This window comes from Carcharodon carcharias, chromosome 8 (assembly GCF_017639515.1).
Source record: "Carcharodon carcharias isolate sCarCar2 chromosome 8, sCarCar2.pri, whole genome shotgun sequence".
In the NCBI taxonomy this organism is placed as follows: Eukaryota; Metazoa; Chordata; class Chondrichthyes; order Lamniformes; family Lamnidae; genus Carcharodon; species Carcharodon carcharias.
In genome coordinates, this window is record NC_054474.1 from 39,522,044 (window position 1) to 39,540,239 (window position 18,196).

Consider the following 18,196-nt stretch of genomic DNA (forward strand, 5'->3'; position numbering starts at 1 on the left):
CAATGATACTAGCCATAATTTGTAATGATTGAGCAACTTAAGTCAAGTACTGTTGGGATGGCTAATATGAATAATGAATTAAGCTATATGCATTTGCAGAGAGTTGTTTTGACGTTAGGTTTAAGGTTAATTAATAGAGAAGTGTAGAGGGAGCTCTGAAATGCAAACGACCTGTGTAGTGTCTGAACCATAAGTATTTGAAGCTGACAGTGGAGGGTGAGCCTTGCCATTTCGAATGCAAATTGAAAAAATTACCCCTCTGATCTAAAGCCAGGACCTGCCTCATTATCTAATTCAATCCAATATTTAAATATGGAACTAAAGCAGAAAGCTCAGCTCATTTCCATCATAAGACCAATTCTAGGACACCATGCTCCCAGGACAGGAGGTTGCTTGGAGTGCATAAGGTGTAATTGTGTTTTTTATAATCTTTAGAATGATCAACTTAAACAGAGTCAGTGTATTTGGTGACTGCTTTGGTGCCTTTGGAGACAGCGTGTTTAGCCAGTTCCCCTGGCAGCATGAAGCGGATGACGCTCTGGGTCTCCCTGGCTGAGATGATGTGGCATTTGTTGTACTGAATGAGGTGAGAAGCCTCGGAGGCGATGTGCTCGAAAATGTCAACAACAAAGGAATTCATAAAAATCATGGCCTTGGACGAGGTCTTGGTGGAATGGTGGACCTGGGTCAGCACCCTGTACACGTAAGTGGGATAGCTCTGCTTACGAGATTTTCTCCACTTCTTAGGCAGCTTCTTGGTTACTTTAGTCAGCAACTGTTTCGATGCCTTGCAGGACACATCGCCTTTTGCTGCAGCCGCCACCTCAGGCATTCCACTCAACTTGGACCAACTCAAGTCAGTTGGGTGCATAGCTTGGAGTTTCCCTTCAATTAGTCTTATTAAACAAGAAGTTTGTGCAACAATTCCACAATTATCACAGTGTAATCCCAGTACACAGGAACATAGGAATGTGGGATTGGTTAGGATGCATACCAAAATCATATTCATGATCCACAAGTGAGGCATTGAACATATCACATAGCCTGAAGCAGTTGTCACAGGTCTCGATATTTTCTTGTTCCTAAAAATGGGTCTGCAATGATTGGACACATACAGAATCTACCTGTTTTCACGGGCAGAGGGACCACGTGATTTTTGTACTGCAGAAGCCTTACAAAACAAAAAGGGATCCACACTTTTATTGGCTGTGCCTCCATTTTGGAGGGGGGGGTGCAGAAATTGGACCCTTCCTTTCTCATTGGAAGCGTAGTTACATGCTGGCTGCAGACAGGTGGAATACTTTCAAAGAAGCAAAATGGCTACCGGAGCTGCTAATCAAAGCCCTCAGGTATTTTCACAAGCTTTGAAAGCTCTGGTCCAGTTGGATCAAGGACCCTGGGGGTGGAAGATTTGGGACAGTCTGTTCTCCCAAGCAGTGGAAAGGTCTCCAGACAAACCTCTGACACTTGTTGGAAAGACTATCTGAGGAAGTCAATGCTCCCAGGACATCGTTGCAATGCAGAAAAAAGTTAAATGACCTCACCAAAGCTGTAAAGGCAAGATCTCTATCTTTCACCTCAATTACTCTCTCCTTACACCTCCATCACTTGTAGCCTCATGACTCAGAATCCTCCATCCCTGTTTCCCTTCTCTGTCCCACAATCACTGCACTATTCTTCACATTAATTCTTCCTCCACCTACTCTCGGCACTATTGTAGCCTTTATTTCCCAGGCCTCACATCTTGCTCACAGCGAGCGGAATCCACTGCCCTCTCTAGTGCCATTTCTGGAGGTGGGAAGAGTATTTATTTGGGTGGGAGGGTGGAGGATGAGCACCCTGCCACCTTCCCACCTATGCCCCAATTAAATCTGGGGTGGGAAGGACTATGGTCGACCTTCACTACCACCACCCTCCCCTCCGCCCCTCACCCCCACTGCCAAATGAAGCCCTTAAGTGGACAATTCATGACTACTTAAGGGCCTCATTCCATCACTGAGGGTATTAACCCAGTTCTGGGCGGGCCTGTTGTCATGTGGCGTGCATGACAAGTAATCCTGTGCAGGCTGCTTGTTGTCTCCCAGGAGAGGGGAGGCAGAGGATTCCTCCTTCAAAGGCACTCAGTACCTCATCGAGGGAGCTGGCATCAGGAAGGGGGACGGCCACTGAGAGCTACCCCTCAGCCCTTCTGCCAACCGACCCTACATATCCTAGCCCATGATTCTCATCCAGTGAAGCCCCTCCCGCCATTACGTACCTCTAGCCTGTGTTGCTCCGCAATCCTGGGCCTTTAATGGCTGTCATTCTGGCAGCAGCTACCACCTTCCTGGTGACGCTACTGAGCAAAAGAGCTGCCGGCCGCTGAAAGGCTGCCCGACAGCTCTCAGTGGACAAGACTTCTGACCCAGGGTCTTGATCAGAGAAAAGCCCAGTTCTGGCCTGACAACTGCCTAATTGGCTTGTGATTCGGCAGACCTTCCCCCAAGAAGATAACATGGGTCTCTTGCCGGCTCTCCAGCCAGCAGTTAAGACCCCCATCATCTCCACAAATTTCCATTCAACATCTGTACTATCCGAACACAACAGTCACAGTTGCTCCTTTTAAACCTAACATTGAATTTGATCATATTATGATCGTCGATACATAAATGTTTCCTCACTGTTAGATTAACAACTAAGGCTGGCTTATTACTCATTACTAAATCTAGTATGGCCTGTCCTCTTGTTGGTTGTAAAAAATATTGCTCCAGAAATCTATTTTGAATGCAATCAAGAAACTCATTACCTTTCTGTATGGAGCTTCTCTGCTCTTCCCAAGTGAGGTGAAAAGTAAAGTCTCATAATAAAACCACACTGCTCTTGCCACAAGCCTCTATAATATGTGAATTAATATATTGTGTCACTTCATTTCTGCTATGAGGAGGCCTGTATATAGCTCTCATTATAACCTTAAGTCTTCTCTTAATGCTTAATTCTTTCCACAAAGTATCTGTTGTTTGCTTTCCTTTAGCTATATCTGCTGTTACTAATGTTGTAATAGTATCTTTAATCAATAAGACTAACCCTCTTCCTCTTCCAGGTTCACAACTCTCTTGTAACTCCCAACCATGTCTGACCTGCAGCTTTGTTTCAGTAATGGCCACCATGTGAAACCATCTAAGCTTCTAATTCACTCAATGTATTTTTTATGCTCTATGTGTTAGTATATAAAACTCTTATTTGGACAAGAGATCCTAACCTGTCCTCCTGCCCTATTGCTGTCTTTCATACATCAACAACTTAACCTGTTTCTTATTTGTCACTCCCGCTGTAATTGTGTTAGTTATTTTAGTATTCCCTTCAGCTGGAGTATAACACTATCACTGTTTTTGACCTAAGCGCTGGTCTTTTAGGATGAGAGGCCATAGTTTTAAGCTAAGGGGTGGTAGATTTAAATCAAAGATGAGGAGGAATTACTTTTCTCAAAGTGTCTTGAATCCGTGGAATTCACTACCACAGAGTGCAATGGATGCCGGGACGCTGAATAAATTTAAGGAGGAGTTAGACAGATTTTTAGTTAGTAGCGGGTTGAAAGGTTATGAGGAGAGGGTGGGAAATTGGAGTTGAGGCCAAAATTAGATCAGCCATGATAGTATTGAATGGTGGGGCAGGGTCGAGGGGCTGAATTGCCTACTCCTGCTCCTAGTTCTTATGTTTTATGTTCTACCAGTCTTTTAAAAAAAAGTTGATGTATTATTTTACTCTAGTAAGCCGACAGAGTCCTCTCAATATTGATTTGTTTAAAATTCTTTTTACTAGCCTCTTTACCTTTTGTGGTAGGACGTTGATCACAGCCCAGTTTAGAATTAGCTGATCCCATTAGCATATCTCCATCCTGTACCACTACTGTTGCCAATGTCCCATAAAATGGACCATCTCCTTCCCATACCATTCCTTTAGCCATGTGTTCACCTTCCCAATTGGCTTGACTATATGGTGATTAGAAAATGCCAAGGAGACAGAAACCTGTCATGACAGGCCTCCATCACTTTAATTATGCTGTTCCACTCCACAAACAGACATAACAACACAGAAAATTAGTGAGGCTTTAAATCATTTTGAATACAGAAAAGTCAAATAATTACAGATAGATCTAATTGTGCCAATTCAAGCAATTAAATTCAGGTAATACCCCTAGAGTTTATACCTGACATTGGCCCTGCATGATTCACACTTACTTTTTAACCATGTTTCCAGTCAGGTGCAGTGTGCATGTATGTATGTGCTTGCATATATGTTTACGTGTGTGCGCAAAAAGTTTGAAATGTCTCAGAGAGAAGGATTCAGTAAAATTTAATACTGAACATATCAGTTGGTGCATAAGAAACTGTTTTGAAGTACAGTCTACCCCTACTTATTCAGAATTATTTTATGTATAAATTTGTATTATCCAGAAATTCACTAATTCAAACCAATGCATCAGCAATGCACTAGAGGCTTCAATTTTCCAGTAATTTAATTTAAGCAATTCTGAATCATCAGTAATGAACCATGTATTCTATATTAAGAGATTAAGAATGAATAGATATTTCTATTGAAAATTGATTCATTGAAGTATTTTGGCCTAGATTTTCACAAAGTCGGGATAACTCAGGTGTCCTTTAAAAATGGTGGCTGAAACCTGATTCCAGTATTCTTGACCCCATTCCCAGGATTTCCAATTTTCATGAGTGCCTTTTAAGGGTAACGGATTTTTAACAGATTAATGGATTTCTTGGGTCTTAGCCAAACCTCATTACATATTCTTGGCTGAGAGCCCAGACATCCATTAGAGTACTAAAATATCTGAGCCCCAGAGAAAACATGGCTTGATTGATAGCTATGGCTCTCTGATCTCTTCTGCCAATCTCACAATGTTTATTTGCAGAAGATAAAGAGATTTCAAGTGCTTACAGTTTCAGCTATTGAAGCTTTAAAGGTTGGGGTAATTGTCATTTTTATTGACCTGTAGTAAAAAGGAGATTTTTTTATGAAAGTGGAAAATTATCTATAAGTTACTGTTTTTAAAGCTTATTTTTTTACACATCCTATCATCACTATAGGGTTCATTGTTTCTAAACAGTATATAGTCTGTGAATGGGCACATGGGGTGTGAAGGAATTTGAGAGGTGATGGCTGGAGGGCCTTTCTGTTTTTATTTTAACTGAAATGAAGTCCTATGTCACCTAGGCAGATTTTTTAAACAGCCTGCCTTGGCATCCAGCATGCCCTGTGGCTGCCTCCAGACTTTCCTGGGTCAGCTGGCCTGACTTCAGCCTACACCCAACCCTGGCCCCTCCACAATAAACCTCCCTCCCCTCCCCCACCCCCCAACAATGAAAATCCCTCCTTGCAGGCACTTTCACCTGAGGCAGGTGGGCCAAGCTGGGAATTTTCCTGACTCCCACTACCCGCCTCAAGGATGAAAATCCAGGCCTTTATGTCTGTACAACAAAGGAGCAACAAGCAGATTCCTTCCCTATAAATTATATTTGACATGCTACATTCTGTCAATGCATTTTCTTAGTTGTCAGAAACTTCACTTTTAAACATAATTGTGTCTCCCACAACCTCATTTTAGAAGGTGCGATGTTGTTATTATAATTTACCTTGGAAAATATGAACAGCAGTCCCCAATAATACAATTGGATATATGATATTGCCATATCTTCCAACGTATCTCCAATACTATAAATTATTTTAACTTGATAGATATGGTAAATTCAGTGACTCTGTGCTTTAAGTGGAGAAGCCATATATGAAGGGAGTACAGGTTAGAGATATGATTACAACGTGCCAGCCCCAATTCTCTGATTGTGTTTCCATCAGCAGGGACCCCGTGCCTGGAATATAGGATTGCAGAATTTATCCTATAGACCCTGGTGACACGGAATTACCACAGTTATTAACATGGCATCATGGCACCCGACATTTCAAGGCAAGCTGCTCCAGTTTTCCACAAAGGAAACCTGCTCTAGCACTCCATAGTGAACTTTTAAAAGAACACTGGCTTCCTGGAAAAAGTATTAGGCAAGTCTTTTGTGTCCCATTTAAGGAGCGCACAGTAATTTTAGCTTCAATAAGATACCATATGCAACTAATGATGTGTTTTGAAATGCAGTAGGGGTTCCATGTTGAAAGCCAAATGAAAAAACGTTTGGCAAACATTTTTCATGAAGATGTTATTCCTGTTTTAGGAATTAATTTCACCTGTGGATAATTTTTCCACTAATTCCACTGACCTCTTCATTAATTCCAACTGCTTTCTTGCGTGATTATGATTAACAGGAACCCTGGAGGGAAGGACAGTGGACAACAGCACACCTATGTAGCTGACCTTGATCAAAATTGAGAATTTCCTGATGAATTAATCTATTCTTCCTGAACTGTGTCATTAGTTATTTTAAAAAAAACAATAGGTAAGCCACACCATTCCATTTAAAAAGCGATGAAAATTCCCATGTCCATCAGGTTTTATGGATAAACCCATTATAGAAGTGCCCACATTAACCGGCATGCCTCTCATGCCTGTAAGTGAAGCTTTAGCGTTATGCTTTGCCAACTTTAGTAACACCGTTAACATTTTATCTGAGAGACAAATTGGTGCCTGTTCAGAAATGAAAAAATTGCATCAGTGCAGGTAGACATTGCTCTGTTTTTCACAAGGCATCAGGGCCTTTTCAAATTTGAAATATTGAAACATTGTCATTTGGAAAACTGGGGCCTAGGTATTTCATGAAACAAAGAAGGTACTATAACGGATAAATTTGGAGCCTACGAAATTCACCTTTACCCCCTTCCTCAACTTGGGATACTGTTCTGACCCATTCCCCACTGAAGCACTTTCTCACTCCCCCCGCTGAGGCATTTCTCCGAGTTCTAAATGATTGCGATGATTTTCTAACTCCAACCTTGATCATTGGGCAATCCATCCTGACCTTCCATTGAGAACTTTTTCCAACACCTCCTACATTCACCTCCCCCACTCCCAACACAATCCTATTGATGTAATTTCTCTCCGATAATCCACCATAGTACCTTTTCACAAAAGCAAACTATTGCAGATGCTGGAACTCTGAAATGAAAACAGAACATGGTTGAAATACTCAGCAGGTCAGGCAACATCTCAGAAGAGAAACAGAGCAAATGTTTCAGGTCGATCACCCTTCATCAAAATTTTATTGAGGTTCCTTATCAACCTTCTTATCCCAGAGGGAGAATTCCAACTCCACCCCACCGAGCTAGTTTTCCTCTTCATCCAACTGAGTTCATTTTTTTTCACTCAACCATTTGCCTGTTGAGATACTGTTGTTATTTTTTAACTCTCCCTAACTCTAGCTTATATCTCTTTCCTGTGTCCTACACAATACCATTCTCTCCCTACTCCCCTGCCTCCCTCTCCTTTCCTCACCTCTTCAATCCCCCTTCCTCTAGCTTGGTCCAATTATCTCCTGCATCTCAACTGTCCTGACTTGACCAACAGACGTTGGTTTTGACTACCTGTATGCAGCAAGGATATAGGGAGTAGAAACGGGAATAGGCAATAAAGTTCCACAAGCCTGCTCCATCATTCAATAAGGTCATGTCTGAAATCCTAAATCAAGTCCATTTTCCAGCATTCTCCATATTCTTCGATTCCCTTAGTGCTCAATAATCTATCATCTTAAACATGCTCAATAACTGAGCATCCATTATCTCTGGCGTACAGAATTCCTAAGGTTCACAGTCCTCTGTGTTAGTTTCAGTCGTAAATGCCCAGCACTTTACCCTGAGACTATGATCGCTAGTTCTTGATCCTTTAGCCAGAGGGAACAGCATCTTAGTACCAAGCTTGTTAAACTGTCTAATAATTTTATATTTTTCAATGAATCACTATTATAAATGGCAGAGAATATAAATTCATTCCACTGAACCTTTCCTCATCCAAAAAATCAATCTATTGAACATTTTTATGCCCCTCTAGGGCAAGTGTATCCTTTGGAAAGGAGACCAAGCTGTTCACAGTACTCCAGGTATGGTCTTATCAAACCCTATGCTGCTGCAATATAAACTGAAAATGCTGGAAATACTCAGCATGTCAGGCAGCATCTGTGAAGGGAAACAGAGTTAATGTTTCAGGTCGGTGATTCTTCATCAGAACAGCCTTTATAATTGCAGCTAGACTTCCAACTTCTTTTACTCCAACTCCTTTGCAATAAAAGATCACATACAATTTGCCTTGCTAATTGTTTGATATACCTGCATGTTGACTTTCTGTGCTTCATTTACAATGACCCCCAAATCTCCCTGAATACTAATATTTTCCAGCTTCTTTTTTAAAAAAATCGATTTATTCTTTTTTCCTCTTAAAGTAGATAATTTCACACTTTTACCCATCTTTCACCTTCTTGCCCAATCACCTAGCTGGCCTATATCTGTTCACAGCCTCTTTGCATCTATATCACAGCTTATTTTCCTGCCTAACTTTGTATTGTCAGCAGACATGGTTATATTACGCTTGGCTCCCTCAGCTAAGTCATTGATATAGATTGTAAACTAGTTGACTTGGATAAATAAAGCAACTAGGTTGTTGCAGGAGAACAAAAGAGCTCTGCAATATTGTTGTTCATTGGCAATAAAGGCTGACTACAATATGAGCTTAGCTTTATGTCTGACTTACTGGAGTTATGGTGATTGGAAACAAAATATTTTCTTTGGCCCTCATTTCGGAGAAATCATAATAGATAGGCAAAAGCAGAATACAAATTCTGATAACTATTTGAAATAGAGCAATAACTTGCTGTTCTTGGTTGACTGGAGTTAAGGCATTACAACCGTGTCACTGCACAAGATTGCAGTGTTAGATCAAGAGCTCAGCTGGGTGTCAAATTAACATGAAAGCTTTCACGAGGTTGCCTCCCGTACTAACTAAAAGGTCAGTCTACTCCAAGATGCAAGAGCGTGAATAACAATTTTCCAAATCATTCATCTGCCCCCTCCCACTATTCACCAGTTTGTGGGACAGAAGGTCTTTGCTTGGCTGCCTTATGCAACACTCATCACTGAAGCTCACTGACTGCAGTTCACCAAGTGTCATAAGCCTGAAATTTCAACTGTTTCCTTTATATAAAAAAAATCCAGTCATGTTTCAGCAAATCATATCTGCACAAATACCAGCAGCGGAAATTCACGCACCACTTCTCCTGCCAGTGAAACACTTTCACAAATAATTTTATTCATTGCTGAGAACCCTCTCTGGCATGCAGAAGTTCAAATAGAAAGTAAGCCATTGCCTGTAGAATCAGAGTTATTAGAACGTGTTTTATGCTACTGGAAGTGTCTTGCTCACTGATATCCTAGCAGGATTGTTCGGAGTATAATTTGCTGCTCCCACAGTTGTTTCAAACTTAATCTTGTATAATGCCTCCTAAAGCACACAATTAAAATATTGTTCATGAAATTGTCCTGGGGACCAACTTTGCCCTCCTAGAAAGTGTTACCAAAAAAATGGGTTTAACAGAGAGGTTAACTGGGTTTTTGCTTTTTTGTTGCATTCAACTCTTCAGAAGATCTGCACTTGATCTTCGTCTAAAGCTATTCCTGTGTGTCTATGCCTCACCCTGCCTGAACAGGGCATGGCAATGTAAAATGCAGGCAAGTAACTGTCAGAGCATTTTGCTATTCAGATTGACCCCAATAACATTGGGTGCAGATTGCATGAAAACTGCTTCTCTGAAGGTCCTGGTGCTATTGCCTCTTGAGCTGCTGTTTAGGTGCCATGAGTGCTGGGTGATACTGTGTAAATATTTAGTTATTCTTGATTTTAAGATGAAGAGTATTTTCCTTCTGCTTCAGGGCTTAAAGCAGAAAGCTGTTAGCATTTAATATTTAGTGATGGAGGTAGTATTCAAAACTGCACCACCTCACCATCTTTTGCAATATGGTTTATTTGGAGGCAGACAAGTGAAAAGAACCAGATGTTCCCTTGTCAGTTGTTAAATTGATTCACTTGGGATTCTTTCAAGACAATACAACTACTGCTGTATCCCAGAGTAGGGATCCTTGTTCCTCCACTCCTGACCATACAGCTGGAATAAAACAAGGGCTCACCGTCAAACCCAGCTCCTCATCCTTCACCATCATTCTTCATACTCTCGTTCCACATAATCCTTATCATGTTCACTGCACTGCTACTGCTCTCCCTTCAAGGCTGGCTGTAGGGGCATGAGGTCCATTTGGGGTACTGCTGCCACTCCAGCAGTGGTACAGCAACACTAGAACATTGGTGGATGGAGACATGGTGAAATAAATGGGAGAAGCAGAACTAAGCAAATTTTCAGTTGTGTCTGGCAAAAACAAACTGCAACTGTTTTAAAAATCAAACTATGTCTGATTAATAAATTATTTGTTGAGCTACTGCACTTTCATTAATGTTAGTGTTAGATTCCAGTTCTAATTACTCATGAATTGTCAGTTCAGCATATTACTTTAGTCAAAAGTCCATGTGAAATTAATTAGACAGGGTACATTAATAGTCAATTAACAAGAGTGTATCAGACCTCCCTAATACATGTTGTAATTAATGTATTTGATCGCATGCTCACACTTGGGATACTCGGCTGGGTTCAAATGCTTCTGCTGTTATTACAAAATGACAAATTTTATGAACTTTTCCCCATTTTTTTTTCAATATGCATTTCTTTGGATATGTTTGTGACTTTCAATTCATTTGTCAGCAGGTTTCAGCTTATGATCCTTTTATGGCCCTTCAGTTATCAAATTGTTGAATGTAGATGATTCTGGGAGCAGAATTTAATGCCCTCTCCTGTGGCAAGTTTGTTGGTGGGAGGCATTTAATCAGCTGGGAGGGTGGGGGGTGGGAATCTTGCTGCCTTCCTGCATCCACCTGACCAATTCTGTGGCAGGAAGGCCCATAGTTGGCCTTTCCATCCCGCCGCTAATTGAAGCCCTTTGAATGCCCACTTAAGGGCCTCATCCTGCCACCGCTGGTATTAACACAGTGGCAGGTGGGGGTTTCACCATGTGGGGAGCACTACAAGCAGCTGACTCCATGGGAAGTCCCTCCTTCAAAGGCACTCAGTGCCTAACCAAGGAACCTGGGATTGGGGAGGGGTGTGGCACACTGTCCAGGCTGCTGAATCCCCTCCCGCCTCCCCTGTGAGTCCTTGCCCGTGACTCCCCTCCCACCATCATACACCTGTGTGTGTGGGTCCAGGTCAATCCTGGGCCTTGGGTGGGTGTCATACCAGCAGCAACCATCACCTCCGTAGTGGCGCTGCCATTCACCTTTCACTGGAGTTGCTGGCTGAGGCACACCACTATCCAGTTATGTGCCTGAGTGGCACTTATTTCGGCAGTCCTTCCCTAAAAGAGATGATGCAGGAATCTTAAAGGGTCTCCAGCTGGTGGGAGAGACCCCTGCCGCCTCCATTAATTACTGCACAAAGGTTCTGACGACACCAGTATCCTGTTCCATTGCTGAAAGATCTAGGCAATGGTCAAACTACCTTTCATTACACATGTTTCTGCTGGAATGCCTTCTTGTTAACAAAGTAGAAGCCTCTGCTTCATGTTTGTCAGCTTTAGGACAGTGCTTCCAAAATTTTTTTCCCACTGTGACCCCATCTTAATGCTTGGAAATTAGTGCGACCCCAGAGTGTGAGTAGAGAGCAGGTGATAAAGTCGGTGGGGGGTGGGTGTGGATGGTGGGGGGAAATTATTAAACAGTTGTTGAGTAGGGAGAGGGAGTTATTTGGTGGGGGGAGTTGTTGAGCAGGGTGAGGAATTGTTGTGTGGTTGTGGGAGTCCTTGAGTAGGGATGCCATGAGTTATTGAGGGGGGCAAATGGTTTTGTCCACAAGAGTTTTAAAGACTCTGCTACGCTGGTGAGCTCAAAATCATGCACGGGCATGTAATGGAATCTCAGCAATGACCCCATTCGCTGCAGTGCACATTCAAAGTACTTCCTTCATTACAAGTGCATCCAGGAAGTGCCTGATTAGCCAACTGTAGCACTGAACTGAACAGCCAATCAGGGCATTCAAAGAAGGACCAATTAGGGCAACAAAAAGCTGTCCCATTGACAAAGCATTCGGAAAAAAATTCACATCCCAGCCCGAGCCTTCACTCAACAGTTGCGATTGCTGCCTTGGAGCTCAGGACCCCAAATGATCGGCCCGCAACTGCAGCTGTTCAGGAATCCCTGCTTTCGTATGTCTTTATCTGAGTCACAGGTTTCAGGAAGACCCATGTCATTTAGCCACGTTTCAACAATTCACCCTAAACACCATTCCATTCTGCCTTGGGCTGGGATTTTCCATGCCAGCCGGCATCGGGCATGTTCGGTGGTGTGAGCGGACAATATGGCGTGATCGGTTTCACAACGGCATGAAACCAGTTTGAGATCCTCTACTCAGCCCACCAATGGGGTTTCCTGCCATCAGACTTTCGGAATCTCATTGTAATACATCTGCATATCATTATAAGGCCAGTCAGTGGCTGGATCGTCTGCCCACATCAGTGGGAAAACACGCCAACGTGTTACACAACAGCACATAAGCGACAGCACCTGGCAGGCTGCACTTCACTCAAGACTTCAAGGTTTGAGCCCATCCTGCGGACAGAGCAGGGGTAGAGGGCATTGAGACAGGCCTCCACGGCATCCAAAAGGTATTCCAGTGACATGTCCTTAAACCTGGGGGCTGCATTCTTTTTTTGCCTTTTGTGGACATCTTCCCTGCAGTAGTCCCGGGCTGGAAACATTGAGGTGTGTGTGCACGTCTGGACTTTAAATAAGGTGCCTGGTGTAATGAAGTGGTGAGGTGATGACGTGGCAGGCGAATGAGAGCCCGCCCACCAGTGAAACAGCTTGTTTCCTGGGAATGCATAAATAATGCAGCAGTTTTGGGATGATACAGCGTGAAAACCCGCCATTGTGGCCAGTGGGTAAAATGCTATTTTGCCTGCCCACTACCGCATTTAGTGCAAATCTGGGACGATTCTGCCTTTGATTTCAGTAAAAACTACAAAGGTGATTTAGTCCAGCAAACAACACAATTAGTATAACACATTTCATTAACAGCAAGGAATAAAACTGCTGGGACAAAGAGTCAATAAACAGTTACATTTCCATTTTTTTAATATCATTTCACAGAACAGTACATTGCTATTTCCATCACACCTCTGACATTATTCTTATTTGGAGTTCAGAAAAAACTTACCACACATAACCATGCGACAGTTTATGACCTCATGAACACCCCTGTTTAAGAAATAAGGGAAAGGGCCATACAGATGTCTTGGTCTTAGAGTGCAGGAGAGATTTACTAACACAGTACCAGGACTGAGGGACTCCAGCTTGGTGGAGCAATTGGAGAAGCTGGGGCTTTTTCTCCTTAGCACAAAAAAGGTTAAGAGGAGATTTGATGAGTTGTTCAAAATCCTGAATGGCTTTAACAAAGTAAGTAAGGAGAGCTTGTTTCCAGTGACAGAAGGATCAGTGATCAGACGACACAGATTTAAGGTGTTTGGAAAAGAACCAGAGGTGACATGAGGATTTTTTTAAAGAACATAATGGATTATTGTGATCTGGAATGTACTACTTGAAAGGGTAGTGGAAGCAGATTCAGTAGTAATATTCAAAAAAGAGAACATTTGAAAGGAAAAAAAAAATACAGGGTTATGGAGAAAGAACAAGGAAGTGGGCTTAATTGGATATATCTAGCAAAGGGCTGGCACAGACACGATGGGAAGAATGACCTCCTTCTGTGCTGTATTGTAGGAAACATAGGACTTAGGAGCAGGAGTAGGCCATTCAGCCCTTTGAGCCCGCTCCGCCATTCAATAAGATCATGGCTGATCTGGTTGTTGTCTCAACTCCATTTTGCCGTCTGGCCCCCATAACCTCATTCCCTTGTCTATCAAAAATCCATCTAATTCTGGCTTGAATAAATTCAATGACCCAGCCTCCACTGCTTTCTGGGGAAGAGAATTCCACATACTAGTGACTCTTTGAGAAAAAAAAATTCTTCTCATATCTATCTTAAAAGTCGACCTCTTATTCTTAAACTATGTCCCCTGGTTCTCGTCTCACCTATAAGTGGAGCGATCCTCTCTGTGCCCACCCTATCAAATCCCCTCAGGATCTTATATGTTTCAATAAGATCACATCTCATTATTCTAAACTCTTAAACTCCTGGGTATAGGCTCAACATGTCCAACCTTTCTCTATAGGATAAGCCCTTCATCCAAGGAATGAGTCGAGTGAGCCTTCTCTGAACTGCTTCTTAAGCAATTATATATTTTTTCAAATAAGGAGACCAAAACTGTGCACTGTATTCCAGACGTGATCTCACCAAGGCCGTGTACAGCTGCAGTAAAACGTCCCTACTTATATATCCCAATCCCCTTGCAATAAATGCCAATGTTCCATTTGCCTTCCTGATCACTTGCTGCACTAACTTTCTGTCATTCATGTACCAGGACACCCAAATCCCTCTGTCGACCGAGTTCTGCAGTCTCTCTTTGGTTAAATAATGTACTGCTGTGCCATTCTGTAGTTTTATAGCCCTTTGATCCTGGTCTGCCATTCAATAAGATCATGGATGATCTTCAACCTCACCTCACTTTCCTGGTCGACTCAAGGGCAGGATTTTTGGGCCGTTGGGCGGGCAGTCCTGGGAGCAGCCAGGAAACGGTCCGCCACCCACGATTGGCCCCCAACTGCGATTTCATGCTGGCTTGGCCAATTAACGGTCAGCCAACGTGAAAGGGGTGCTGAGAACCACAGCATTGCCAGGGTAGGGGGGGCAGGAAGAGTGTGAGTGCAAAAGTCACCTCATGCAATGTCATCATGCGCTACTTTACTCTCAATCGGGTCTGGCGGCGCCCGCCCGCGGGACGTAAAATCCTGCCCTTGGTGTCCAAAAATCTATTGATCTCAGACTTAAATATGGTCATCAACTGAACATCCACAGACCTCTGTGGTAGAGAATTCTGAAGACTCTCAACTCTTTGAATGAAGAAATTTCTGCTCCTCTGTCACAAACATGTAGTTGTGATATTTGTAAAAAAAAAAAGCTCATCTTTCTTTTTTAAATGGACACAAGAAGCCTTAAAGATGGCTGCTGAAAGTCACCTGACCTTTTCCTCCGCAATGTGTTCAAGCTTCCAAAAAGCTTCAAGTGGATTGCAGGCACACATATTCAGATATGAAAAGAATTTTGAAATTCAATGAGTCTTCAAACAGATAAAGACTTTCCCCGAAGGCGTGAAAATGTTGGCCCCTTTTGAACACTGCAGCTGATAAGGAGATTTTGGATTGCGAAATGGGATTACCACTTACCTAATTTGGGAGATGACTTGGCACATGATACAGCAGCTTTCTTGGCTCTCTGCTAAGGATATAGCAAGAAAATACAACCTGTAGAGTGCAAGAACTGCAGGAAGAATTCTGAGAAAACAACTTCAGAGAGGGTTCTTGGCCAAAGGAGAACAAAGAGGAAGGTGTTAAGAAATCAACTGCTGCTTCTGCTAGAAAAAGTCCAAGCTGTCTATAAGTGCCATTGCCGCAGAATTGGTAAGGAATAGGAAATTTTTATCTCTCCCAAAAACCTGTTGAGTTGACCTGAAAAATGCAAACATTGCCTGGTCGACTGCAGAAGCCATCACAGATGATAAACCAAACCTCATTTCAATCCCTTCACTTTGGAAAGAAGGAGCTCAAGCAATGAACCTACAACGATATTGCACAGAGGCAGATTTTAAATCTCATCTTTAGGTATCTTTTTATCTTTATCTGCTTTTCATCCTTGTGTCTGTATGTTAGTTAATAACTATCACTTTCACCTAAGTAACTGTCAGCAGTAGTTTTCATTAAAAAAAAACTAACCTTCATCTGGTTCAAGACTAAAGCTTGTCTGCTGGTTGATTTTTAAAATTGAACCGTTCATAAATTAAAAGGGGGCTACACACACACACACAGCTCATGGACCACTTTAAGGAAACGCTTTTTACGTGGTTGTGACACATCTCAGTCCCGAATAGCTGAACCTTTGTTCTAGGATCCCTAGCACCAGGAACTAGGAGCTAAATTAAAGAATAGGACTTCAAGTGTTATATCCTCTGAATTATTACCCAAGCTTTGTGCAAATTGAATTTTAAAAGAAAATGTGTGAGGACATTGGAAGATTGCATTTAAGACATCTGCAAAGTTCTCTTCATTTGGCAATTCCTTTAAATTGCAAAATTGCTCTTGACACTCTGCTATATAAGAAAGGTGGGAAAGGGAAACAAACAAATTATATATATCAGTTAGCCTACCATCTGTTGTCAGGAAATTATTTGAGACTATAATTAAGGATAGAGACAGAACATGTTGAAAATGTTCAGGTGATCAGAGCAAGCAAGCATAAATTTGTGAAAGTTGGATCATGCATGTTGAATCAGATTGAATTTTCTGAAGAGGTGACTGAATTAGGGGATGTTATTTATATGGATTCCAAAGTCATTTGATAAAGACCCTCACAAGTAGCAATTATTAGCTAAAGTTGTAACTCATGTCATGCTCAGTGCAGCCATGAAGATATTACAAATTTTAAAGCCATATTTTTTAAGATGGCTGACAACACACCGTGTGACTTTGACAAGACCTGAAACTCAAGCAAATGCCTCTATAAAATATGAACAGTCCCAAGTACTTGTGAAGCTCATAGATCCTTTTATTAAGGATGGACTGTAAACAAACAGGAGTATGATATACCAGCCGATTTGTCTTCCTGTCTCACCATGGACAATAGAGACATCGAACCTCAATGGGTGTTAGACAAATATGAAATGAGTCTTATCGACCTTTTCTTGTGTTGTGATGGTTCCTATCTCAAACACAAAGATCCTGGCTGTCTCAAAACACTCAAAGTGTGAAAGGGCACAACACAGGGGCCAGAAATTTTCTATCAGCGATTTGGGGACGGGGTCTGCTCACTGTCGTGAAAATGACACGGGATGTTCTCGGAGGAAACCCCTGATGTCACCCCGCCCCATTTAAATATTCAGGAAGCCGAGGGCGCAGCGAAATCAGCTGTCCACCCGCTGACCTGTCAATGGCCAATTGAGACCATTGACAGGATAATAAAGCCAATTAAAAGCCCTGCCAGTCCAACCTTAAGGCTGGCGGGCAGGCCAGGAGCCCCAGCGGGCTTCTGATAATACATGAAACCTTATCCACTGGCAGGATGAGGTTTCATGTCTGTTTTAAAAAACTTTAATAAACTGTGATATTTATTAACAAGTCTCATCTCGTTTGACATTGTCACATGAGAGGTATATGTTAATAATTCTTTTATTTTTCTATTTTTTAAGTTTATAAAACTTTCAGTGCTCTCCCTGAGGCACCACTTAGTCTCAGGGAGATGTGCGCTCTTTCCCGCGCATGTCCGACAGAGTGCACTTTGACAGTTAGGGAATCCCCCCCTCACCCGCACAGGAAGCACTTCCCGTCGGGCGGCCCACTGGGTGGGCCTTAATTGCCCCGCCCACTCAAAATGGTGGCGTGGCCCATCTCGGCGGCGGCGATCGGCTGCCCGCCCGCAGCTGAGCCAGTGGGGCCCGCCCGCCCATCAAGGGCAAAATTCTGCCCAGGATGTTTATTGGTCCAACCCGCTACCTTACTTAGGAAAGGACTTTGGACTTGTATAGGTCACATGGTTAAGGCAGACATGTTTGTATCTGCTTTTAAAGGTTACAGGAGAAGCTGTTTGTATCAGAGAAATACCACAGGCAGGACTATGAGGTCCTCACACGGGCGCGGAGTGCAGGTCTGGGAGTGGCTGGAAAATGGTGCGCCACCTGCAATCGTGCCCCAACCACGATTTAACCAATCAAGGCCCAGCCAGCGTGAAACACGGCTCCACACTAGCTGGGAATGGCCGAGCGGGGTCGGGGACCTGTTGACCACCAGGTCCAATGGAGACCCAGCGGCCAGTTTAAAAACAGCCCAGGCAGCCCCATGGAAGGTCATGTGTTCAGCATTCCCAATGGAGTCCAGTGCAGCTGGACATGGCAGGTGGGAGGGCAGGTTGGGTGGACACTCGGCCCGGCGCTTTTCTGACAAATGCCTCGCGGTCCTCCTGGAGGAGGTGGCTGCCTTGTCCCCAAGGATGGGAGGAGAAGGCCACTTCAC

The 18,196-nt window shown here is 42.9% G+C and overlaps 1 protein-coding gene across 1 annotated transcript; it reads right to left on the bottom strand.

Annotated features, from left to right (window-relative positions):
* Positions 1-445: 445 nt before the first annotated feature.
* On the bottom strand, positions 446-871 carry LOC121281427 (late histone H2B.L4-like). Its single transcript, XM_041194372.1, has one exon. The coding sequence runs from the start codon at positions 869-871 to the stop codon at positions 446-448; it is 426 nt and encodes a 141-aa protein (XP_041050306.1).
* Between the last annotated feature and the right edge of the window lie 17,325 nt (positions 872-18,196).